This window comes from Arvicola amphibius, chromosome 4 (assembly GCF_903992535.2).
Source record: "Arvicola amphibius chromosome 4, mArvAmp1.2, whole genome shotgun sequence".
Taxonomy (NCBI): domain Eukaryota; kingdom Metazoa; phylum Chordata; class Mammalia; order Rodentia; family Cricetidae; genus Arvicola; species Arvicola amphibius.
Genome location: NC_052050.1, coordinates 35,906,332 through 35,931,517, shown reverse-complemented (window position 1 = coordinate 35,931,517; position 25,186 = coordinate 35,906,332). Strand labels below are relative to the sequence as shown.

The 25,186-nt window shown below is 41.0% G+C and overlaps 1 protein-coding gene across 2 annotated transcripts in view; it reads left to right on the top strand.

Moving 5' to 3' along the window:
• Ppm1d (protein phosphatase, Mg2+/Mn2+ dependent 1D) overlaps nucleotides 1–24,239 on the top strand; it is a 38,511-nt gene extending 14,272 nt beyond the window's left edge. For both annotated transcript variants that reach the window (XM_038328856.2, XM_038328855.2), the window contains exons 3-6: nucleotides 5,755–5,879; nucleotides 13,522–13,712; nucleotides 17,024–17,266; nucleotides 22,557–24,239. In XM_038328856.2, coding sequence (XP_038184784.1) covers nucleotides 5,755–5,879; nucleotides 13,522–13,712; nucleotides 17,024–17,266; nucleotides 22,557–23,114 — 1,117 coding nt within the window. In that variant the 3' untranslated portion in view covers nucleotides 23,115–24,239. The remainder of the gene's footprint in view (nucleotides 1–5,754; nucleotides 5,880–13,521; nucleotides 13,713–17,023; nucleotides 17,267–22,556) is intronic.
• Nucleotides 24,240–25,186: the final 947 nt, after the last annotated feature.

Sequence of the window (25,186 nt, the reverse complement as noted above, 5' to 3'; positions counted from 1 at the left end):
AAAAACAAAAAACAAAAAACAAAAAAAAAAAAAGCTAAGCAGTGTAGTTGAGACACAGGTTGAGACAATTACACACCTCTTACTGAATTCTTACACTTTTATTTCATGGAAAGATTGTGTTGAGTTTATCATTTCCTCCTACTTTTTCTGGTTAAGATAAACAACTGTCAGCTCTGTGGTAGGGCGGCGTTCCTTATTGTGAAATGAAGCTCCATCTGACTAGAGACTACATAGACCAGGTAGTTACAGTCCTTATTCATTTTATGTGTATGCATGTGTCTTAATGTTTGCCACATGTATGCAGGTGACCATGGAGTCCAGAAGAGGGCATTGGATCCCCTAGATCTGGAGTTAGAGGTGATGTGAGCCACCAGTGAGGCTGCTGGACTGAGCTTGGGTCCTCTGTAAGAGCAGTAAGTGCTCTTCAATGCTGAACCAGGACTCTAGAGCGCTGTAGTTAAAGTCTTGTTAGAGGCTGCTGATTGTTGGGGCATCTGAAACTCTCCTGTGGTGAGTACTGGGGCTTATGCCTGTTATTCCAGCATTCTAGAGGATAAAGCAGAATTACCAGGAGTTGGTGGTCAGCCCAAGTTACATACTAAATTTTAGGCGTGCCTGAATTACAAAGTGAGACCCTGTCTCAAACAAATAAGCAAAACTCCATCCATCTGTAAAGTAAACTGTGTGACCTTGTTTATTTAAAACTTAGCTGTTAAGCTAGGCATGGTGGTACATGCCTATAACTCCAACATTTGGAGCAGAGGGAGGGAGACTACTGTATGTTAGAGGCCAACCTTGTCTACAAAGCAAGTTCCTGACCATCCAAGGCCACCTAGCAATACCCCGTGTCAAAAAAGCTCTTGAGCTGTAATTTTTGTGACTAGATTCCTGGGAATTCTAAGGATTGCTTTCAAGGTCCTTTGTTCTTGAAATTGCTATCTTGAATACTTTTATTATTATTTTTTCTGTTACCTGTAGTCTTAAATGAATCTGCTTTCAGGCTATAGGCTATTTAATCTTATCAGAGATAGTTGTACATATACTTGGATCTTTTTCCATGTTTTTTTGTTTTGTCTTTTATGTACTATAATCTCTTCTCTCCTCTTCTCTGTGTGTGAGAGAGGGAGACACACAGACGCAGGGAGGATCTCATTTACTCTGCTGCTGGGTTTTTCTCTAGTCCCCCACAGTATTCATTCTTTCATTTATTCATTTATTTTTGAGGTAAGGTCTCACCCCAGTCTCCCACAATGTCTGTCTGTCTATCTAGCTATCTGTTTTTGAGATAGGGTCTCACTATGTAGCTCTGGCTGTCCTGGAACTTATTTTGTAGACCAGGTTGGCTTGGATTTCTCAGAACTCTGCCTACCTCTGCTTACTGATTGCTGGGATCAAGCGCATGTGCCACCATACCTGGCCCCTATAATTTTTTAAATTGAGTCATTATTTGATTTTTTTTTTTTTTGTCATTTCTGGAGATCAGACCCAGGTCCTTCCGCCTGTTATGCAAATGCTCTGCTGCTGAGTTGTCACTAGTTTCTCTCGCTTGTTGTTTTGTTTTTTGAGACAGGGTTTCTCTGTGTAGCCCTGGCTGTCCTGGAGCTCAGAGATCCGCCTGCCTTTGCCTCCTGAGTGCTGGGACTAAAGGCTTGTGCCACCATACCCAGCATGTCACCAGTCAGTTTCTCTCTCCCTCTCTCTCTACCTCTCTCTCTACCTCTCTCTCTCTTATTTATTTATTATGTATACAGTATTCTGGGTGCATATATGCCTGCATGTCAGATGAGGCACCAGATCTCATTACAGATGGTTGTGAGCTACTATTGCTGGGAACTGAACTCAGGACCTCTGGAAGAGCAGCCAGTGCTCTTAACCTCTGAGCCGTCTCTCCAGCCCCATTAGTTTCTTACTACACACTTTTAATATTGGTGGGCCTGATACCTTTGTAGTTTTTTTAGGAAGATATTTTTCTAGATTATGTTTATTTTTAATAATTTATTTACCTTTTATGTGCATTGGTGTAAAGGTGTCAGATCCCCTGGAACTGGAATTACAGACAGTTGTGAGCTGTCATGTGGGTGCTGGGAATTGAACCTGGGTCCTCTGGAAGAGCAGCCAGTGCTCTTACCTGTTGAGCCATCTCTCCAGCCCCTATTTTATTTTTTTAACTTGAAATTTTAAAGTTATATTTTCTTTCATTTTTTAATAGCCTCTAAAAAGAGTTTATGGTTTTTGCCTTTTCCCTTAAAAATACCATCTGGACAGTTGGACACATGCTTTTTGCCATTTGGGAACAGGTGTCTTTTTGCAAAAATTGAGCCATTTTATGATCAGTTATTTCCTGTCTTCCCTCTGTCTCGACCTAGGCAGTTGGCCAGCGTTCTTGTTTTCCAGCCTTCTGTTGATGCACAGTCAGCTCTCTGCATGTCAGGCTGTTCTCTCCATTTGCTTCTTCATACATAACAGCAGCAGGGTATGCAGTAAAAGCAGTAGCTTGCAACATTGCTTTGGTTTTAGACTTTTTTTTCTTAAACAGCACATTATTTGTTGTGTTTCTCAGATACCCAAAGACCATAATATCCTTGCTAATATAATTTCTAGAGAGTTCCTAATTTGTATTGGAGACAGCTGCTGGAACTGCGTTCAACCGGAGGCTTACCTTGTCAGTTGTAGTCTTTGAGAAAGAACACTGACTTTTAGATGGCTTGAAGACAGAATGTTGGTGTCCATTCTCATTGTATTTCTCCTGTTTCATGTGCTCGTGAATGTCCAATGTACTTTATTCTACCCCCAATTGAGCCTCAGCATTGAATAAGCATAAGAAATGACTGCCCCCTGAGTAAATTGGGAGCGTGGGGACCATGGAAGAGGGTAGGAGAGGGGAGAGAAAGAGAGGAGAGTAGAGAAAAATATATAGCTCAATAAGAACAATAAAAATTTTTTTTAAAAAATGACTGCCCTTGGTCTTCTAACCCTCCCTGTCTATAGAAATGGAAGTTGAACTTATTCTCCAAAACGATGGTGAATGAAGGACTTTCTGGAGTTCTGCTCTGTATTGACATTTACAGCTCTGTGTTGATATTTCTGCTTATTCTGTATTTTTTCAGTCTTTAACTGTACTGTTGTCATATCACTGGTGACCACTGGCCACTGCTTAAGTTTAATAAAAACTATAGACTCAGTTCCTCATTTCCTACTTAGTGTTTACTATCATTGTGGTTAGTGTAGGACAGAATGAACATTTCTCACTGTTGCTCAGATCTCTTGGCTTGGTCCTGTTTTTGTTGCTTGTCTTCTTTAGGTGAACCTGTCTTCTGCTTTATTTCATTTAGTCTTGTGTGCTTATATGGGATGGTGTGTGTCATGGAAAGTGTGTGGAGTCAGGATAATTAGGGAGTTTGTCTGCCTTCCACTTTATTTGAGACAGGGTTTCTTAGCTCTTTTTTTTTTTTTCCTGTCAAATACACCATGCCGGTGACCAGAAAGCTTCCTAGAATTCTCCTGTTTCCCTGTAGGAATGCTGGGATTGCAGACATCCCTGCCTCTGTGCTTGGCTTTTACATGAGTCCTGGAGATCTGGGTTCAGGTTTGAGACAGGGTTTTTCTGGAATAGTCCTGGTTGTCCTGGAATGTTGCAGGGAGTGGGGGCCCTTTGTTTGTCCCGGCAGCCTGGCTAGCTTACATCCGAAATAACCACACAGAAACTGTATTAATTAAAACACTGCTTGGCCATTAGCTCTAACTTCTTATTGGCTAACTCATATTAGTTTAACCCATCTCCATTAATCTGTATATCTCCACATGCCTGTGGCTTACCCGCAAGATTCTAACTAGTGTCTGCCTGAGGTGGAGGATCCATGACTTCTCTCACTCTGACCTTCTTCCCAGCATTCAGTTCTGTCTTCTCTGCCTACCTTAAATTCTGCCCTATCAGGCCCAAAGCAGTTTCTTTTTTCATTAACCAATGAAAGCAACACATGAACAGAAAAACCTCCTACACCACTGGAACTCCCTTTGTAGACTAGGCTAGACTCAAACTCACAGAGGTCCTCCTACTTCTGCCTCTTGAGTGCTGGAATTAAAGATGTGCGTTTTGTGGATAGAACTGAGGTTGTCAGGCTTGGTGGCAGGCACTTTTACACCCAGAGCCATTTTGCTGGCCCTTCCCCTCAGATGGATTCTCTGTTGTCCATGTACCTGTACATTTGATGATCCTCCTGCTCAGTCTCTTTAGAAGGTGAGATTAAAGGCATCCACACCACCACACTTCAGAAACTGCTTTGTCTACCTGGTTTTTGAGACAGTCTCTCACTTTCCTGACCTTGCTGATTTGTGTAGGCTGAATGGCCAGCGAGCTCCAGGTATTCTCATTTCTGCCTCCCCAGTGCTGCCTTCATCCTAAGTGTGTGCTACCAGCACCACCCTGTCTTGAATTTTTTGGTTCCTGAAACTAGAACTCAAGTTTTTCTGGTTTTGCAGACTCTTTATTGACTCAGCTATCTTTGTAGTTCCTCTATTGGCATTTTTTAAAATATCAGAGGGGGCTGGAGAGATGGCTTAGCAGTTAAGAACACTGGCTGCTCTTCCAGGAGTCATAAGTTAATTCCCAGCAACCACATGGTGGCTCAAACCATCTTTAGCAGTAGTTCCATGGGATCAGATGCCCTCTTCTGGCATGCAGGTGTACGTGTAGCTAATAAATTTAAAGATTTAGAGAATTTTTGTGTATGTGTATGTCAGAGGGTATGACACAGAGAAACCATGATTAATTTGAAATAAGTGTCAATTTTCTTTTAAGTAAATCCCATTCAGTCAAACCAAGAACAGAATGAGCAACCATCTCAATAATACTTTTAATTTTTCCCCAAATAATTAACTATACTTCTGAAAGTTTTAGGTACCCTGTGGTAACTAACTTTTTATTTATTTATTTTTTTTTGTTTTTTTTGTTTTGTTTTGTTTTGTTTTTTCGAGACAAGGTTTCTCTGCAGCTTTAGAGCCTGTCCTGGAACTAGCTCTTGTAGACCAGGCTGGTCTCGAACTCACAGAGATCCGCCTGCCTCTGCCTCCCGAGTGCTGGGATTAAAGGCGTGTGCCACCACCGCCCGGCCGGTAACTAACTTTTTTGTATACTAATTAACGGTTTTATTGTTTTAATGGCAAAGTTGCAGGAGGATTTTCCTATTCTGTAACCCCCACATGTGTATCTATAAAGCTCTTCTGTTCTCCAGGGCTAGTTTCATACTTTGAAATGTATAGGGATCTTTAGTCCAAGCAGACATTGAACCTTTTGCCACTACCTTTCAAGGGATTAGTCTGAGTCACCATGCCCAGCTCCTATTAATCTGCAAGTCAGAAACATTGCAACTGACATTCTTTTGTTTCTCTCATCCCTAAGAAACTGGAAAACCCCTTTAAATTTATCTTATGTAAATGTTTTCCATCTATTGACTCTTTTTTCACCTTCCCTGTTAAATTTGAGTCCTGTCGTCCTGGGCTTTTCTTTGTCCTAGCTCTTCATTTTCATATTATTTGCAGTTGGTTCTGTTTGGCCTACTCTAGTCAAATTTTTTTCATGTAAATCCTACACTGTTTTGTTTGTCTTTTTATAGCTGGAACCTTGGCTTATTATATCTTTGTACTTGAAACATGTCATTTTATGATAATGTAATCTCTTTTTATTAATTCCTTACATATCAGGCTTGGTTATATTGTAATAATTTAGATTACTTACGAGCTTTATTCACTTTTTAGTGTGATGAACAAGTCTGGAGTGAATCGTGTGGTTTGGAAAAGACCCCGGCTCTCTCACAGTGGACCTGTTCGGAGGAGTACAGTCATTGATCAGATTCCTTTCCTGGCTGTAGCAAGAGCACTTGGTAAGATGGATTTATAATTGGTAAAATAATTTTCTATTTTTTGCATTATACAGGAGTAAAAGATAATAGGGAGAGCTGAGGTCGTCTGTGGTCAGGTTAGAGATGATGAAACTGAAAATACTTTAGATGTGCAGTAAGAGTTAAGGTATATACTTCAGCACCAGTTGTTCTTTGCTTATAATTTGTTTGTGTTCTTAATTTTCATCTATACTTAGGGATATTTAGAGATCTGTGTGTCTGTCACTTAGATACATATGTACCTGCATGCCTGTCCAGGCTTAATGGTGTAATTAAAACTGTTTTTCAATATTCTTGCTTACTTCAGCCCTTAATATCCTTAAGCTGCAGCAATTTTTGTTTTTTAGCTAAATAAATTGTCCATGCCAAAATAAAAATAATTTTTTGTAGATATTCTGGTTTTAGAATAAACACTAGAATTTTTTGTTTTGCTTGTTTTTATATTATTTAGTTTTGAATATAATGAACAGATTTATTAAGGAAAATTTAGAGAACTCCCAATAGTAGGAGGGGCTCAATGGGAAGAATATCCTTGTCTTATTTTTGAGACGGTCTTGCCAGGAGGTGATGGCGCACACCTTTAATCCCAGCACTCAGGAGGCAGAGACAAGTGGATCTCTGTGAGTTCAATGTCAGCCTGGTCTTCAGAGCTAAGGTTGATCTGATATCACTGTATGGCCCTGTGTGACCTTGTCCTCACAATGATTCTCCTACTTCAGCCTCTCAAGTGGCTGGGCTTATAGGCGTGAGTCAACACACATTGCTGAGACTAGAGAATTACAGCTAATGAAATACCTGCATTGGCTATCCTAAGATAGTTTTTCTAAAGAAAATTCTTGGGGCTGGAGAGATGGCTCAGCAATTAAGAGCAATGACTACTCTTCCAAAGTACCTGGGCTCAAGGTACTTTGATTTAATTTAATTTAATTTGATTTAATTTAATTCCCAGCACTGACATAGGAGCTCACAATGGTCTGTAACTCCAGTTCCAGAGGATCCGACACCCTCACACAGGCATATATGCAGGCAAACACCAATGCATGTAAAGTTAAAGATGAGAAAATAGCAATCTATTTCTGAAGTAGATACCCGATACCCCGGTGTCTGGTGTTTTGGTAGGCTTTGGAGGTGTGATGCAGATAGACAGGCTGTTGTCACAGAACAACGCCATGTAGTTAGGGAGTTACAGTAGGCAATGAAGTAGTAGATGGAGTGACTTTAGTGGAGGAAGGTACCTTGAATGAAAGAAACGGTGCTGCAATAAAGAAAAATTTAGAAAGGGAAAAGTTCTTTACACAGTGTGACTGAAATGCCACTTTTAGGGAGTATTATTTTAGCTGTATCTTGAAAGTAGGGAAAGGGCTGGTTATGTGAAAAATATTTCAGGCATGGATCCTGACCTGGGGAACATTGTATAGTCTATCAGGAGTTGTCAAAGTGCTGGGCTGAAATGTGGTTCAATTGCTAGAGTGTTTGCCTAGCATATTCAAAACCCAGAGTTTGATCCCAGTACTGAGTAAACTAGGTGTTATGGTGCAAGTATTTGGGAGGTGGAAACAAAAGGATCAGAAGTTCAAAGTCATCTTTAATTACATAATGAGCTTGATTAAAGTCTGTTGGCATGCAAGACAGACTGTCTGAAAAGTGAACAAAAAGGCTTCAGTTGGTGAGGTAGACAGAAGTTGCAGTCAAAACACAGGCACACTGAAAGTATCGTGATCTTCAGACTAGATAACAAACTCTGAGATAGTTGACTGTTCCATGTCTCCCATGATGAGAAGGACATGGTGTACTTTATGTGCTATTCTGCCCAAGAATGGGTAAGCTCAGTCTAGATTAAAAGAGTCTAGAGAAATGATAGTCTGGTTGAAGTGGCTTGTGCCTTTAATTCCAGGAGGCGAAGTTAGGTAGAGCTTGGTGAGTTCAGGCCAGTCTGGTCTACTTGGAGTTCCATGTTGGCTGGGACCTTGCCTCACTAATAAACAGTTATGTTTCAGGTAAATACTATCATGAGCATAATGTGGTGGCTCATGCCTGTAATCCCAGTGGTCAGAAAGCAGAGGGAGGAGGATTTTTCAAGTTTGAGACTAGCCTGGTCTGTGAGCTCCTGGTCAGCTAGAACTACATAGTGAGATTCTGTCTCCAAAACCCAAAAATACTAACTAAAGGTTAAAGATGCTTTTCATTATTTATGTCTGACAACCTGACTTTGATTTCTGGGTCCCATGTGGTTGGAGAGAGCGCCCCCCTCCCTGTGAGAACAACAACAACCACATGGAGAGAGCGCCCCCCTCCCTCAAGTTGTTCTCAGATCTCCATGTGCATCTCATGGCACATGTATGTCTCCACACACATGTGTACACATACCCAACTAAATAAAATGGAGAACATGTTTATAAACAACTGACATAGTGGATATACATATGGAAAAACGTTCAATTTCACTAGTATAAGAAATGTGAATCAAAACTGCATTGAGATCTCATCTTACTCTAGTCAGGATGATCATCGTGTAGAAAATACCACATACAGGTGAGGATGTGGACTAAACAAGCAGGGAAAAGTGTCAAAATATAACTGAATCTAGGCGATAGGTCTTCTTTGTCTTTTTTTTTTTTTTTTTTTTTTTTTTTTTTGAGACAGGATTTCTCTGTGTAACAGCTCTGATTGTCCTGGACTTGCGTTATAGACCAGGCCGGTCTTGAACTCACAGAGATCCTCCTGTCTCTGCCCCCTGAGTGCTGGGATTAAGGGCATGCGCCACCACCACCACCTGTCTTTGTCTTATTTTTTAACCTTATTTTTGACAATTTTATCACTGTGTATAGTGTATTTTGTTTGTACTCATCCTCATTGCCTCCTTTTGTTCTCATCCCCCTGCTGAAGTTCTTCCTTCACATCTGTGTGTATGAGCACCTGTGCAGGTGTGTGGTACCCTGAGTTTAATTGGCATTGCTTACATGAGCTGGGTAATTGCTACTTATTGGAGCACACACAACTTCCCAGTAGCTGTGTCACTGAAGAAAACATTCCCTCTTTCTGACAGCCTTTATCTGCCAGTAGAGCCTGGAGGGGAGGGGTGTTGTATCCTAGTTTGATTTGTGTAATTGTGTGTGTTTTGAGGTAGAGTCTCACTGTGTAGCCTAGTTTAGACTCCACTTCTTGATCATTTAGCTTCTGATTTCTGAGAATTGAGATTAGAGGTGTGTGCTTCCAAACCTAGACACATTTGCAACTTTTGTTTGTATGTTGAGACAGTGCCTTGCTGTGAAGCCCTAGAAAGCTGTAGAGCAGTGGTTTTCAACTTCCTTAATCGTGCAACCCGTTACTATAGTTCCTCATGTTGTGGTGACCCCAACTGTAAAATTAATTTTCATATTCATAACTAATTTTGCTACTGTTCTGAGTCCTAATCAGACATCTGATAATCAGGATGTCTGATAAGCAGCTGCTGTGAAGGGCCCTGCGGGTCTAATGGGGTCAGGATCACAGGGTGAAAACCTCTGCCTTGAATTTACAATCTCGCCTGAATTTACATTGACTTGACTTTATTTATATTCTAGTCTTGACTTGACTCTTCCTGCCTCTTTCTTTGGGTTAAACCCAACTAATTTTTGCCATTTTAGTTGATAAGTCTTGAGTTATCATATAATAAAACTGTATGTGTGCCTTGATCATAATAATTTCAAAATCAGGAGGTAGGTGCAATGCTTCTAGTTTCAGCATTTATGGAGGCTGAGACCAGGAGATATGTTTAAGGCCAGCCCAGAGAGACCTGTTTCAACCCCTCCCCACGCCGAAAATAAGTAATGCATTGGAAACTGGAACTATATACTAGTTGTAGATTGCTCTCCTAACATGTCCAAGGCCCAAAGTTTGATCCCCCACACATCATCCCACCACATAGGAGGTACATCAGTTATTCCTGAGTAGTTTGTTGTTCTTTTCAGTACTAGATTGAACTTGGGGCCTTACATATACCAGACGAGTGTTCTTAACCACTGAACTATACAAATGGCTCTAAACAGTTAACTATTTCATGCTGTGTGTATGAGGTATAATAAGGACAAGATCTTTATCCTCATGAGCTAAGTAAGGAGAAGGACATTCATCAAGTGATTGTTTGCATGAAGAACTGGGCTGTTCTGTAGTGATGAGCTGCAGGCAGGCCTGCTTTTTATCCCGCCCGGCTCCTGGCTGCCTGGCTAGCTTATGCACCGAAATAACAACACACAAATTGTATTCATTTAAACACTGCCTGGCCCATTAGTTCCAGCCTGTTACTCACATCTTGATTAACCCATATCTAATAATCTGTGTAGCACCACGAAGTGGTGCCTTACTGGGAAGATTCTAGCATACATCCATCTTGGGCTGGAGCTTCATCGCGTCTGACCCAGAGAGCAGAGGCATGGTGATTTATTAACTTCCCTTCCCAGCATTCTGTTCTACTCCGCCCACCTAAGGGCTGGCCAATCAAATGGGCCAGGCAGTTTCTTTATTAACCAATGAAATCAACTCAAACAGAAGACCCTCCTGCATCACTGTTCTTACATCTCAGCTGTCCTTTTCACTAGGAAACTGTAGGCAGGAGGCTGTGAGTTCAAGACCCAGACTGGTCTTATCTCAATCTTATCTCAGATATTATGTCAAAAACAATAAGAAACAAGCAAACAACAACAACAAAACTGAGGGAAAAGATTCACAGAGGTTAAACACTTCCCTGACCTGACCTAGGTCTTGGGTTCAGCACCTAGCACAACAAGAGACAGAAGGATATGTTGTGTACATTTATAGAGTTGTGTATCTACCACCATCCCTCCACTGTGTGCTCATGATATGTAGGGGCTGAGGGGCTGAGAGGCTGAGGGGTGAAGAGTAGGTGCACATGCCATAATGCTCTCAAACAGGTTAGAGACCATCTCCCAAAAATTTCCTCCATCATGTGGATGCTGGGGATTTAAGTTCAGGAAGTCAGGCTTGGTGGCAAGTGCTTTTACCCACCAAATCATCTCATTGACTCATTTTTCTGTTTTTGATTTTTCCCTCCTTCCTTTTTTATTATTTTTAAGATTGAGTTTCATATAGTACAGGTTAAGTTGGAGAATTGGCCATGTGGCTGAGCTAAACTCTTGATTCTCCTGCCTCCACTTTGCAAGTGCTGGTAGTATAATCATTGATTCTTCACCATTATGGGCTTCAAGATTTATACGTTGATTGTAGTTTTGAGAATAGATCACTGAAGCAGGTATTGGGAACCTCGTGATAGGTCAGCCACAGGGTGGAGAACAGTTTGTGGGAAGTTGGTTGAAGATCTAACATTTGCTGTTTCCTGTAAACGTACTAGCTTAGCTGTCAGGTGCCACACACAGGATCAAGCAAAGAAGAGCTCTCTGGAACCAGAGAGGCTGCTCCTGGTGCCCTTTCAGCACCCTCTGCTGAGGGAAAAGGGGAAATGACCACCCAGCTGGCAACCAGCACCAATGCGGGAGGCTCCTACAGATATTCTGTGAGTCAATTAGGGAACTGGCTAGAAGTATGACTTGTGATGAGTTTAAATTCAGACTCCAGGGATTTTTACTAATGAATTTCAAGTAATCTGAAACCTTGTCTCAAATACTTTTTAGATCAATCATAAGAAGCCTGTCTTCTGTGTGTTGCGTGCATACTGCACGTTTTCGGGTTGTTTTTTTTTTTTTTTTTCCCTGTAACAACCCTAGCTGTTCTGGAACTAGCTCTTGTAGACCAGGCTGGCCTCGAACTCAGAATCCACCTGCTTTGCCTCCCGATTGCTGGGATTAAAGGCATGAGCCACCACAGCCTGGCAATTTTTTTTTCTCAAAATAGTTTCTCAGTGTAGCCCTGGCTGTCCTGGGCCTCACTCTGTAGACTAGGCTGGCCTTGAACTCACTGAGATCTGCCTGATTCTGCCTCCTGAGTGCCTGGCATGATATGGCCCAGAACAAGACTGTTCTGTAGTCTGCTTTAAATTTTTCTTATTTTAAAATTTTTGTGTGTAGGTGTTTTCCTTGCAGGTATGTCTGTGTACCATGTATACATGCAGTGCTCTCAGAGGCCAGCTGAGGGCTCCAGATCCCATAAGACGGAAGTTACTGATGGGTGTGACCTGCCATGTGGATATGGGAATTGAACTGTAATCCTCTGTAAGAGCAGCCAATGTGCTCTTAACTACTGAGACATCTCTGCAACCTTGCTTTCTGTCTTCTTAATGCTCATTCTTAAAAAAAAATTTAGCCAGGTGGTGGTAGCGCATGCCTTTAATCCCAGCACTCTGGAGACAGAGGCAGTCGGATCTTGGTGAGTTTGAGGCTAGTGTGGTCTACAGAGTGAGTTCCAGGATAGGCTCCATAGCTACTGAGAAACCCTGTCTTGAAAAACTTAGAAAAAAAATTATATATGTATTTGTATATGTGCAATGCATGCCACAGCACACATGTGGAGGTCAAAGGACAACTTTTGAGAGTCAGTTCTATCCTTCCACTGTGTGGGTCCCAGGGATAAAACTCAGTTTGCCAGGTGTGGCAGCAATCACCCTTAGTGACTGAACCATCTTACTGGCCTAGTGCCTATTGGAAGTGGGCTGAGAAAAGATAGCCATTCATAAACAAATAATTTATTTGGTGTTCTCAGTATAAGTGAAATTACCCATGAATAATTTTTTCCTATTCAGTTTATCTGTATTTTTTATTATCCTGCTGGGCTGAGAAGGAATTCCAGGATAATATTAGAAGTGGCAGTTAAGGCATAGTATCCTTTGTTGTTGTGCTTAAAAGAGTTAATAAGTATATACTATTTACCTCTAGTTCTGGGGATCACACCCAGGTCTTTGCACATGTGCAACAAGCTCTCTGGTTTCTGATGTATATCTTTACCCCATGGCATAGTTTTTATTTTAAAATTTTTTCACTGGTATAGAAATTGTACCTAGTGCTGGGTTACAGAAAGTCATATTTATTTGTTTGTTTGTCTGTCTGTCTGTCTGTCTGGGTTTTTTTTTTTTTTTTTTTTTTTTTTGGCAGAGTTTCTCAGCATAGCTCAGTTTGGTTTGGAATTCATTCAAGACCAGGGTGGCTTTGAACTCACAGAGATCAACCTACCCCTGCCTCCCAAATGCTGTGATAAGGCGTGCACCAACGACCACCACCAGGCTAAGGTCGTTTTTATTTAAGTATGTCTGTACTTTGAGCTAATTGTCTCCCATGCCCTCTTATCGGCATTCTTCATGCTCCCTTTCTCATTAGTCCCCATTGTTTTCTTCCCTAGACAGTTTCATTTCTAAGATTTCTGTAAATACATGATCTTATGTACCTGCTTAAAACCTAGGAACCACAAAAGAGAGAAAACATGTGATATTCTCATACTGCTTAGTTCATCTTGCATTTTTCCTTAGCACTACTTTAAGGTTAAGGAAGATGTTTGCTGCAAATCCACATGCTAGTTCTTCAGCATGGTGAGGGAATTCTCTTGTCCCTAGTATGTTTACATGGGTTTTGAATATTATCAGTTCTGTTCTGCACCTATTGGAATAGACCTGGGGATTCTGCCGATGTGACACTCTTATCTTGAAAGTAATAATAACTGTACCTTCTGCTCCTTCATCCAGGTGACTTGTGGAGCTATGATTTCTTCAGTGGTAAGTTTGTGGTGTCACCTGAACCAGACACAAGTGTTCACACTCTTGACCCCCAGAAGCACAAGTATATTATCCTGGGAAGTGATGGACTTTGGAATATGATTCCACCTCAAGATGCCATTTCCATGTGCCAAGACCAAGAGGAGAAAAAATACTTAATGGTGAGAAGTGACTCGGTGGTTTGATGCTGTCTGAAGTGTTTGGGTTATGTTGTCCATGGTGGAGAGTCTAACCTAGGATGTTTGTCTTGTGTCTTATCATTTTTTCTGAACAAACCTCATAACCATTTACAGTGACTGTCCTCCTTTCCCATATACCTTTCAACCACCAGGCTTTTTTGTTTCTGTGTACTTGTCTACTTTGGATATTTTCTACGAGTACGATCATATACCACAGCGCCTTTTTAATCTAGCATTTGTTTAGTATGATGTTTAGAGTGGTGTTTTGTTATGCTCACGTCATGAGCTCCCCCAGAGACCACCAGGAGTTCAAATTTGTATGCAAAATCAAAGAGCCTTTATTGCAAGCTTGAGCCTGGGCTCTCTGTCCTCTCTGACACAGCTGGATCAGGGAGAGCATTGAGCACAGCTATAGCAGGGTTTTTTAGTAAAAGATGGGGAAGGGGAAGGGAATTCTGGTTTCAGATGGGGGTTGAACTCCTGAGTGAGGTGACAAAAACAAACAGGGATTGGTACTGGCGTTGCTGTAAGGAAATTAGCAACCTATGTACCAGTTAGGTAAGCTGTTCCTAATGTTCTGGAGCATCTAGTACTTGTTTGTCTCAATTTTGATTGGTCACCCGTAGGGTGCAGTTTGTGGCTCTTCCTGGTTATTGTAATAGTCTCTAGTCCCAGTATTGTTAGTTTGCAGCCTGTCATGGCTGCACTGATGTTATGTTAGGCCTCTTCAGTTTGTCCTCTGGCACTAAGGTTTGGACTCAGAATGTAACAGATGCTAGGCAAGTGCATTAGCCCTCCCCTCCAGCGTTTTTTTGTTTTATTGTTTTTTTTTAACTTTACTGAGATAGGGTCTTTCCTAAATTGATTAGGTTGGCTCTAATTTTGGAATCAATCCTTCTGCCTTATCTTCCTGATAGTTAGGATTACATGCATGCACTACCATGCTTCGTGTTCAGTCCTCAGCACCTAAAAAGGAAATCAAAGAGACTGTATAAATCTTAATCTCATCAAATTGTGAGTTAGCTAAAGCTAAGTGTTGTTGAAATCCATTTTTATTACCCAGAGATGAGATAGCTTGTGGGGCGGTGCTGGTGCATGACTTTATCCCAGCACTTGGGAGCCAGGCAGCCTGGTAGACATAGTGAGTTCCAGAGCTATAGAGAGAGACCCTGTCTCAGAAAAGAAAAAAGCTGTATGGATTGTTTTTCTCCATGGAGCTTTGCCGGGAAGTAGAGCAGATCTTGTGAAAAAAGGCAAAGGAATGCATCTCAGTGAGTCCTTCTGATCGCTGGGGGTGCAGTGGTGAACCCTGTGTCCTGCAGTTTGGTAACTCAGGAGTTATCGGTGAACACTGGTGCAGCCCTTATTCAGTTTAGATGCGTACTTTCTACCTTTTGTAGACCAGGCTAGCCTTGAACTCGAACTGATTCACCTGCCTCTGCCTCTTGAGTTGCTGGGATTAAAGATGTGTGCCACCACGCCAGACCTGGTTTGGGTTTTTTGAGAGAGCCTCCATTGTAGCTCAGTCTGGTTTCAGACTCAGAGCTGAGGCTGGCCTTGCCCTCCTGACCCTCCTGCCTTCGTTCACAAGTGGTAGGATTACAGGTGTGCCCCATCATGCATGTTTCTCCTTTTTATCACTGAAATTAGAATCCTTTTCCCAAATGGTGTACAGATTTAATAGGAGTGGTTTTTCTTTTATGGTTCATAAAATGTTTCTGTAACTCAAAACTCACCACTTCTGAGTGTAGTATTGAACATCTAAAATCATAATACCTGGAACATGATGCAGGAAGACTGCCAGTTCTAGGCCAGCCTTGGCTACACCGTGAGCTCCAGGATGTTCTAGGCTGTGAGTTATCAGTGTGGGTGCCTGTTCTTGGGCACCAGTGATCTCCCTCCTGTTTTCTGAGGCTGGCACTGCTGGAACATGTCACCATGGTGGGCTCAGAAGCTCCTTTTTTAGAAAATTGGCTCCTGCAGCATTTTTTCTACCATGCCTAATTGCCCTTTTTTTTTTTTTTTTTTTTTTTTTTTTCTGAGATAGGGTTTCTCTGTAGCTTTGGAGCCTGTCCTGGAACTAGCTCTTGTAGTCCAGGCTGTTCTCGAACTCACAGAGATCCACCTGCCTCTGCCTCCTGATGCTGCAATTAAAGGCATGTACCACCACTGGCCAGTGCCTAATTGTCTTATTTGTTAATTATATTTATAATAATTTACTTGCTTTTAAAGATGACTTCCCTGTTGGAACACTCAATCCTTTAAAAAAAAAAAAAGACTTCTCTGTAACTTTCCTAAAGTTAGACAAGACCAAATTTATTTCTTTCTTTCTTTCTTTTTTTTTTTTTTTTTTTTTTGGTTTTTTTTTTTTTTTTTTTTTTTTGTTTTTTTTTTTTTTTTTTGTTTTTCGAGACAGGGTTTCCCTGTAGTTTCTAGAGCCTGTCCTGGAACTAGCTCTTGTAGACCAGGCTGGCCTCAAACTCAGAGATCTGCCTGCCTCTGTCTCCCAAGTGCTGGGATTAAAGGCGTGCGCCACCACTGCCCAGCAAGACCAAATTTCTTGATTAAAGAGATAAAACTACAAGAATCAACACTTGTTGCTGTTTATTTTCAGGTTGGTCTCTCTTTATATTCCAGCCTGGTAGAAATCTTCTTCTTTAGCCTTTCCAGGGCTGAGATTAGAGGCTTGTACCATCACTCTGGCACACGTGTGTCAAATTTAACCACAAGATAAGATCTTACTTTATTATTATTATTATTATTATTATTATTATTATTATTTTAAATTTTTTAGGCTGGGTCTCTATAGCCCTGGCTGTCCTGGAACTCATCAGGCTGGCTTCAAATTCAGAGATCTGCCTGTCTCTTTCTTGGAGTGCTAGGATTAAAAGTGTGCTCTGTTAACCTTATTTTATTTTTTAAATTTACAGATGCATTATTTTAACATGATTATAGAGCTTTTGGATAGTGTTTGAGAATTGAATTTTATTTGCTTATTTGGTCATACTTAGCATTGTTTTTAATAAAGTATTTTTTACATTTTGTTTTGTTGTGTTTATGCATGTTGTTGTGCATATGTGTTTGTCAGAGAGCAGCTTGAAGGGGAGCTGGTCCCTCCTACCTTTGGGTCTAGGGGACTGAACTGGAGAAGTTGAGTTATTAGACTTGGTGACAGACACCTTTACCCTTTGAGGCATCTCACCAGATCCACCTAGGTTTTTCATTTGATATGTATGTATTGGTAAGTTAATGAGAGTTAATGTTCTTCCTTCTCCTTGTTCTTTTAAATATAGGGTGAGCAAGGCCAGTCCTGTGCCAAAATGCTTGTGAATCGAGCGCTTGGCCGCTGGAGGCAGCGTATGCTCCGTGCAGATAACACGAGTGCCATCGTAATCTGCATCTCTCCAGGAGTAGACAATCAGGGGAACTTTACCAGTGAAGATGAGCTCTTTCTGAACCTGACTGAGAGCCCTACTTATAACAGCCCAGAGACCTGTGTGATGACTCCCTCCCCAAGTTCTACACCACCAGTCAAGGTATTGAGTGCTACCGGGGTTTGTGTGTGTGTTTAAACGTGTGGGCCAGAGGGCAACCTTTTGTCTTTCCTTAGATGCCATCTAGTTTCCTGAGTTGAGGTCTTCTTGGGACCTGGAGCTCAACCAAAAAGTTCAGACTGGCTGGTCAGCAAGTTCCAGGGTGTCTGTACCTTCTCAGCCTAGGATTACAACCATGTGCCACCATGTCTAGCTTTTTACATGGATTCTGGGGATCAAACTCATGTCCTAATAACTAATACAAGGAACACTTTACTACCTGAGATTTCCCCGATTAATTTCTACAGTTTGAAAGTTACATTAGTATTACATAAAATTCATGCTTAGGGTGTTTGTGTGTGTGTTACTTACTTTTTTATTGCTGATAAAACACCATGACTAAGACAACTTATAAGAGAAGCTTATAAAGAACTTATAAAGTATTTAATTTGGCTAAGAGTTTCAGAGGGTTAGAGTCTATGTGTATGAGTGTTTTGCTTGAATGTATGTCTTTTCACCCTGTGCATGCCTGGTGCCCTCAAAGGTTAGAGGAGAGCATTGGATTCCCTGGAGTGGAAGTATGGATAGTTGTGAGCTGCTGTGTGGGTATTAGGAATTGAACCTGGGTCCTCTGGAAACACAAGTACTCTTTTTTTTGTAAACTTTATTTAACTTTATTTCATGCGCATTGGTATAATGTCAGATTCTCTTGAATTGGAGCTACAGACAGCTGCAAGCTGCCTTGTGGGTGCTGGGAATTGAACCCGGGTCCTCTGGAGGAGCAGTCAGTGCTCTTAACCACTGAGCCATCTCACCAGCCCAACACAAGTACTCTTTAAGATTTATTTATTTATTATGTATACAACGTTCTGTCTACATGTATGCCTACATGCCAGAAGATGGCACCAGATCTCATAGATGGTTGCGAGTGGTTACTGGGAATTGAACTCAAGACCTCTGGAAAGAAAGACAGTGCTCTTAACTGCTGAGCCATTTGTCGGCCCTGAGAGATCACATCTTGATTCATAACCAAGAAAGTACTCGGAGTCTCTCAGGTCTTTTTAAACTTTTGAAAATCTGTCTTTGGTCACACACATTCCCCAACAAGATCATACTTCCTAATTCTTTCCAAACAGTTCTTCCAGTTGGGGACCAAGTATTCATTTTATATATTTATTTATTTGAGACAGTTTTTGTGTGTAACCCTAGCTGTCCTGGAACTCACTCTGTAGATCAGGCTGACCTTGAACTCATAGAGATCTGCCTGTCTCTGCTTCCTGAATGCTGGGATTAAAGGCATGCACCACCATTACCCCTCTGTTTATTTTTGGGACAAGGTCTCCTGTAGTCCTTGGTGACGTCAGACTGGTTGTGTAGCTGAGGATGATCTTGAATTCCTGGTCCTCTTTCCTTTGTCTCCCAAGTGCTGGGATTATAGTTATCTACAATCATATCTGGTTAATTAAAATAGAATTTTGGATTTGAATTAAGTTCAAGAAAATGATGGATGTTTGCTATATAATTTATTTCTTGAAAGAACTCCTTCCCCTCTGCCCAGATAGACGGCCAGGTCTTTGTGAATGCCGGGCACACTGCCACTAAACATGTCTTCAGTTTTCAGGGCGCTGTCTTTTCACAGCCTGTTATATGTATGTACCCTAAGAGAAAAATGACTGGGGCCACTAATAAATGTTAACATGTAGAATTTATTGATCCTTTTCATGAATCTATGAATATTTGTAAAACATTTATAAATTTGTGAACACTTGTATACCTAATAGTTCATTTAATCTATAATCCAGAAATATCATAGTATGATCCATATTATCAATAATAACACTGAGAGATTATTTTGAGCAAAGTTGTAGAAAATTAAGATTGAACTGGTCCTTAGGATATTGGACCTTAAACCTGGCTTTTTTAATTACTATGGGTGAAAAACAGTATTATCTTCTCATTTTAGTTGTTTGACACATGATTTCAGGCCTCCATCGTGATCTTCCTACCTGTGTGCTGGGGTTACAGAAATATGCCACCATGCCTGTTTATTCCTATTTCCTAGTGCAGATTAAAATGGAATGAGTTTAAGATGTGCTGAGGTGGGGCTAGAGAGATGGCTCAGTGGTTAAGAGCGCTTAACTACTGCTCGCTCGGGGACTTGATTTTGGTTTCCAACAGGCAGCTCAGAACCATACGTGATCTAGCTCCAGTGGATCTGACACCCTCTTCTGGACTCCTAGGGTACCCACACACATAAATAAAACTAATCGAATATTTTAATAAAAACATATGCTGAGAAGCAAAGTTAAGTGAACACAACGTTTCTGTTTCCTGGCTTATTTAGAAGTCAGTTAACCTGGCTCTGTGAGAGTTTGGTTTGTAGGAGAATCCACCATTATCGTGAGAAATAGAGCAGCATGCTGCTTCATCTATCAAGCATATTGAAAAAGTGTCATTGAATTGGGTGTTTTTAGTAGACTCTCTGTAGCCTCGGCTGGTCTTGAACTCCTGCTTCTCCTGACCCCCCCCTCCACATGTTATTACAGGCCCGCTCTAGCACACCGGCTTTGGAAATACTTTTAATTTGCATATTGTGGTCCTGCAAGTCAGTGTCTGTAGTTTATTATTACTATTTTGCTACATTTTCACATATACGGCAAAAATATACATACAGTAAGGTGAAGTGTAGTATATCATTTGTAATTGACAATGAGATTTTTTGGGGGGGGCAGGTCTTGTTTGCTTGTTTTTTGCACTAGGGTAGATTTGAAGGCTAGTGGATGCTACGTAAGCACTCCACTGCTAAGTTATATAGCAATTCATTACTTTTGGGCTGGCCTTGACTTAATGAGACTTATGGCTCTAATGTCTTAGTTTCTTGAATTGCAATGATCACAGGCTTGCTTTATAGTTTGAGCTGACTTATAACTTAGATCCAAGTTATCCCCCCCCGCCCCCCCCGGCTGCGTATCAAACCCAGGTAAGCATTTTACCACAGAGTTGCATCCTTAACCCTTGCTCTAATTTTCTTTTCATTTGTTTTTTTTTGTTTTTTGTGTTTTTTTTGAGACAAGATAGCTTTGGCTATCCTGGAACTTGTAGACCAGTCTGGTTTTGAACTCACAGAAATCCACCTGTCTCTGCCTCCCAAGTGCTGGGATTAAACCCATGCACCACTATGTCTAGCTTCTTTTTAAATTTATTGCTGTGGGTGTGTATGTCACAGTGTGCATGAGGAGTCAGAGGACAACTTTATGTAGTTGTTTTTCTCCTCTTGCTTTTATGTGGGGTCTGGAGATTGAACTAAGTTTGCCAGGCTTATGTTGCAAGCATCTTTGCCTTACATACTGAACCATCTCACCAGCTTATAATACTTAAAAATCAAAATTTTTGGGCTTTTTTGATGTTAGTTTTTTGAAATAGGGTCTTTTGTATCACAGGCTGCCTTCAAACTCTTTATATACCTGAAGCTGGCTGTGAACTGATTGTCTTGCCTTCATCTCCTAAGTGCTGGCATTACAGGTGTGCACTTGCACACTTGGCTTGCTTAAAAGAAATTTCATGTTAGAGGTTTCTTTCCAAGGCAGGCACAGTTATGTGTGCCTCTCAGAGAGTTGGGGTAGAGGGACCATGGGTTCATGGGTTACTTTCTTGTTCCCTAACAGCTCATGTTGTGATGCCTCCTGTAATTCTAGAACCTAGAGGGCTTAGACAAGGAAGATCACTGCTAGTCTGAGACCACTGGGCTACAGAGTGAGATGCTGTCACAACAAACATTTCTTAGCATATTTCTTGGGTAATATTAGCAAGACCCTATCCTGGAAAGGAAAAGGAGAGGGGCCAGAGAGATGTCTCAGTGGGGAAAATGCTTGATGTGCAGGAAGGATACCTTGTGTCTTAATCCCCAGAATCCATGTGAAAGTTGGACATTTAGTGGGAACATTTGTAATCCTAGCACCCCTGTGGGGAGATGGAGTGCAGAGCACTGGGATCCCTGGAAACTCATGGGCCAGCTAGCCTGGCACACACAACAGGAAACAAAAACAAAGTGACCTGTCTCAAATGAGGTGGAAGTCAAGACCAACTCGCAAGGTTATCTCTGATCTTCGCACAAGCATCCACGCTCATACACAGAGATGTACTCACACGTATACTGCATATACATATGCATATACACTCATACCTGGCATGGTGACACACATGTGAAATTCTAGTGTTTGGGAAGCTGAGATGGGGGATTCTCAATTTCAAGGGCCATATGGAGAGTTTGAGATGACTCTAGGCTACATAGTGAGACTGTCTCCACAAAAGGAAAAAAAGTCTATTGCCATTGTTAAGGTCCTTTCGTGACCTGTTTTCTCAGTCGATGGACAAATTATTATCTATCTGAGTTTCCATTATAACATAATTGCTTTAATTTAATTTTGTACTTCACATTTCCTACACGGATTATAGTCACAAATTAGAATTTAGGAAGTTGGTGGTTTTTCTTTTTGTTTGTTTGTTTGTTTTTTTGGAGACAGGGTTTCTCTGTAGCTTTGGGAGCCTGTCTTGGATCTGGCTCTGTAAATCAGGCTGGTCTCAAACTCACAGAGATCTGCCTGCCTCTGCCTCCTGAGTGCTGAGTTCAATACTAACCTGATCTACAAGAGCTAGTTCCAGGACAGACTCCAAAGCTACAGAAAAACCCTGTCTTGAAAAACAAAACAAAACAAAAAGAATAGATTTTGGGTTGGCAAAGGTGGCACACACTTAATCTCAGCACCAGGGAGATAAAAGCAGGCATTTCTTTGAGTTTGTTCGAGGCCAACCTGGTCTACATAGTGAGATCTAGGACAGCCAGAGAGTTACAAAGAAAAACCTTGCCTCATTAAATAGATAAAGTAAGCAAGTTAAAAAAAGAAAATATGGAGTTTGGGTAAAGAGATTAAAGTATAAATAGCAGTAATTTTGCTCTTTTCTGCATCTGGCACAGTGTGAATGGCTTGGCAAAGTGTGCGGTTTTGGCTATTTTAAGGAGTCTTGTTTTGAAGCCTTGAAGTATCTTACTTGGTCCAAGCTGTAGTTGAGATATACCTGTGAGCATGTGAGTCTTCTCCATCTGAAGGTGGGGATCCTCTTTGCTACCTTTGTATTGATTACTTTCGTTGCCTCTCCCTCAACTTGGTGCAATAAATACATTGTGAAGGAAGTGAGTGCATTCTATGGTTTTGTTTTCTTAACATCATCATGGGGACTTAGTGTGTCATTTTATTGAACTTAAGGATAATTATTTTTCCTTTTCTTTTTCTAGTCATTGGAAGAAGATCCATGGCCACGGCTGAACTCTAAGGACCACATACCTGCCCTTGTTCGTAGTAATGCCTTCTCAGAGAAATTTTTAGAGGTCCCAGGTGAGACAGCTCGAGGGAGTATCCAGACTGTAGTGATGACCTCAAAAGATTCAGAGGCACTTGAAGAAAACTGTCCAAAAGCCCTGACTTTAAGGATTCATGATTCTTTGACTAATGCCCTGTCAGTTGGCCTGGTGCCGACCAGTTCGACAAATACCGTCATGGACCAAAAAAATTTAAAGATGTCAACTCCAGGTCAGATGAAGGCTCAAGAAGTTGAAAGAACCCCTCCAGCCAATTTTAAAAGGACATTAGAAGAGTCCAACTCTGGCCCCCTTATGAAGAAGCATCGACGAAATGGCTTAAGTCGAAGTACTGGGGCTCAGGCTTCGAGTCTCCCTGCAGCATCTCAGCGCAGGCACTCGGTCAAACTGACCATGCGGCGCAGACTCAGGGGTCAGAAGAAGATGGGAAATCCTCTCCTACAGCAGCACCGGAAAACTGTGTGTGTGTGCTGAGATGGACCTGGAAAGTGGGTACTTCTCCCTAGGATGCGAGCGAGGGCTTTTTAAACTTGGTGCCGAAGTTGAACTTTTTTTTAAGGGGATAAAATAAAGAGTATACTGTTAACTTTTTGGAATTTAACAGTTTTATCCTGGCCTTGTACTTGCCTGTATTATAAATGTGAATTTTGTAGATGTAGGGAATAAGTTGCTGTAAAATGTGTGTAAATTTGTATCCTTTACACAAGTTCAGTCTCTTACTCTGACACAGAAATGTGACAACAGGGCTAATGTTGAAGAAAAATCAGAAGAATCTATAAGATTTTAAACATGGTTAAACTTTTTAAAATGCTTATTACATACTTGTATACACCACTTGTGAAGAACACATGACTTTTTAAAGAAAATTAGTAAGCAAACTGGAAAAGTGATGTATTTTCATAGTGATCTGTGCTCCACTTAATGTTTCCTAGGGACCATTAGTGTCTTTAAAAAATATATTATTTCTCATTTCATAATCCATAACTAAACATTTCATAGGAAAAGCATTGAGCCATGCCAGTGTAGCTGATTTTAGTCTTCTTGTCTACTTATACTATGCAGTATGTCTTAACTTCAGTAGCATTTTTCTAGAACAGTACATCTGATGTGCTTACTGAAATCTCTGGCATAGAAGGAGGTGTGTGTGCCTAAAACACCATCATTTCCCAGATCAGTGGCATTAGGACATATAGTTACCCTCTTCTAGTGTTTGCTTAAAATACGTGACGTTTTTCTTGATATTTCAGTAACAGATGGTGCTGCTAATTCCCAACATTTCCTAAATTATTTTATATCATACAGTTTTCATTGATTATGTCCATCTAATAAATCAGTGAACTGTTGCTCTTTATGTTGCTGGCGTTTTGTTGGTGATTCTTCATGGTAGGTACTAACAGTCACTTATGTAAGATATCTGTGTTTTCTTGACTTAAAATACATATAATACTCATTTTTTTGCACTGAGTTCTTATTTTAATATAGAACACATAGGAACAAACTAAATATCTAACAATATGATTCAGTTATAGCTTGTGAGTGTTCAGTAAAACTCTGGCCCTTTCTTTGGTAATACAATAAAACCTAAAGGGAAATACTGAAGTACCAAGAGTGTACAAATGTGTGTGTAATTGTACTCTTCAACTTTGAATTTGGAATAAGAAGCCTCATTGAGGGCTGGGGATGTGATGTGGCTGAGTAGGTAGAGTGCCTGCCTCACACATATGAAGTCTGCTCCAGCAATGCATAAACCAGGTATGTTGGTATAGGTCTGTAATCCTTGTACTCAGGAGGTAGAGGCAGGAGGATCAGGGATTCAAAGTCATCCTCAGCTTCAAAGTTTTAGGCCATTCTGAGATATATGAGACTGTCTCAAAACAATAATGGATAAAACAAACCAGAGAGATAATGTGGGTCAGGTATTGTGACCAGGAAAGGTAAAAGGATTAGGGGTTTAGTGTAATTGTTTGCCCTGTATTTTAAAAAAACATTATGTATACGATTATTTTGCCTGCATGTAAGTATATATACCATGTATATGTTTAGTGTTTAGATAGAGGCCAGAAGAGGGTGTCAGATCTGGAACTGTATTTAGAGATAAGTTGTGAGCCACCAAGTGGGTGCTGGGAACCAAATCAAAGTTCTCAGGAAGGCCAGCCAGTACTCTTAACTGCTGAGCCATCTCTTCAGTCACAAGGCCTTGCATTTGATACCTAACTCTAGCAAAACGAAGATTGACTTGGATATGCTACGCAGTTTACTACATGAGGTAGAATACTGCCTCGTGGGGCGGCGCTGCCGAAATAATGAAAAAGCTGAGGAGGCGGGGCCAGCGGGATGTCTGGGAATGCTGTTAAGGACTCTCCTGATGACGGACATGCTAGCTGCATAAATTAGCAGGCTTCACTGACATGTCTACTCACTCATGGACCCAGCACTGTTTAGGTCTACTTTTCACCTCTCCTCATTTCTGCCACTAACCACTCTTGAAGAGTCCCTGAGTGATTTCTTTTGGTTGTCTGAAGTTGAATCTCTAGATTGGTATCCTT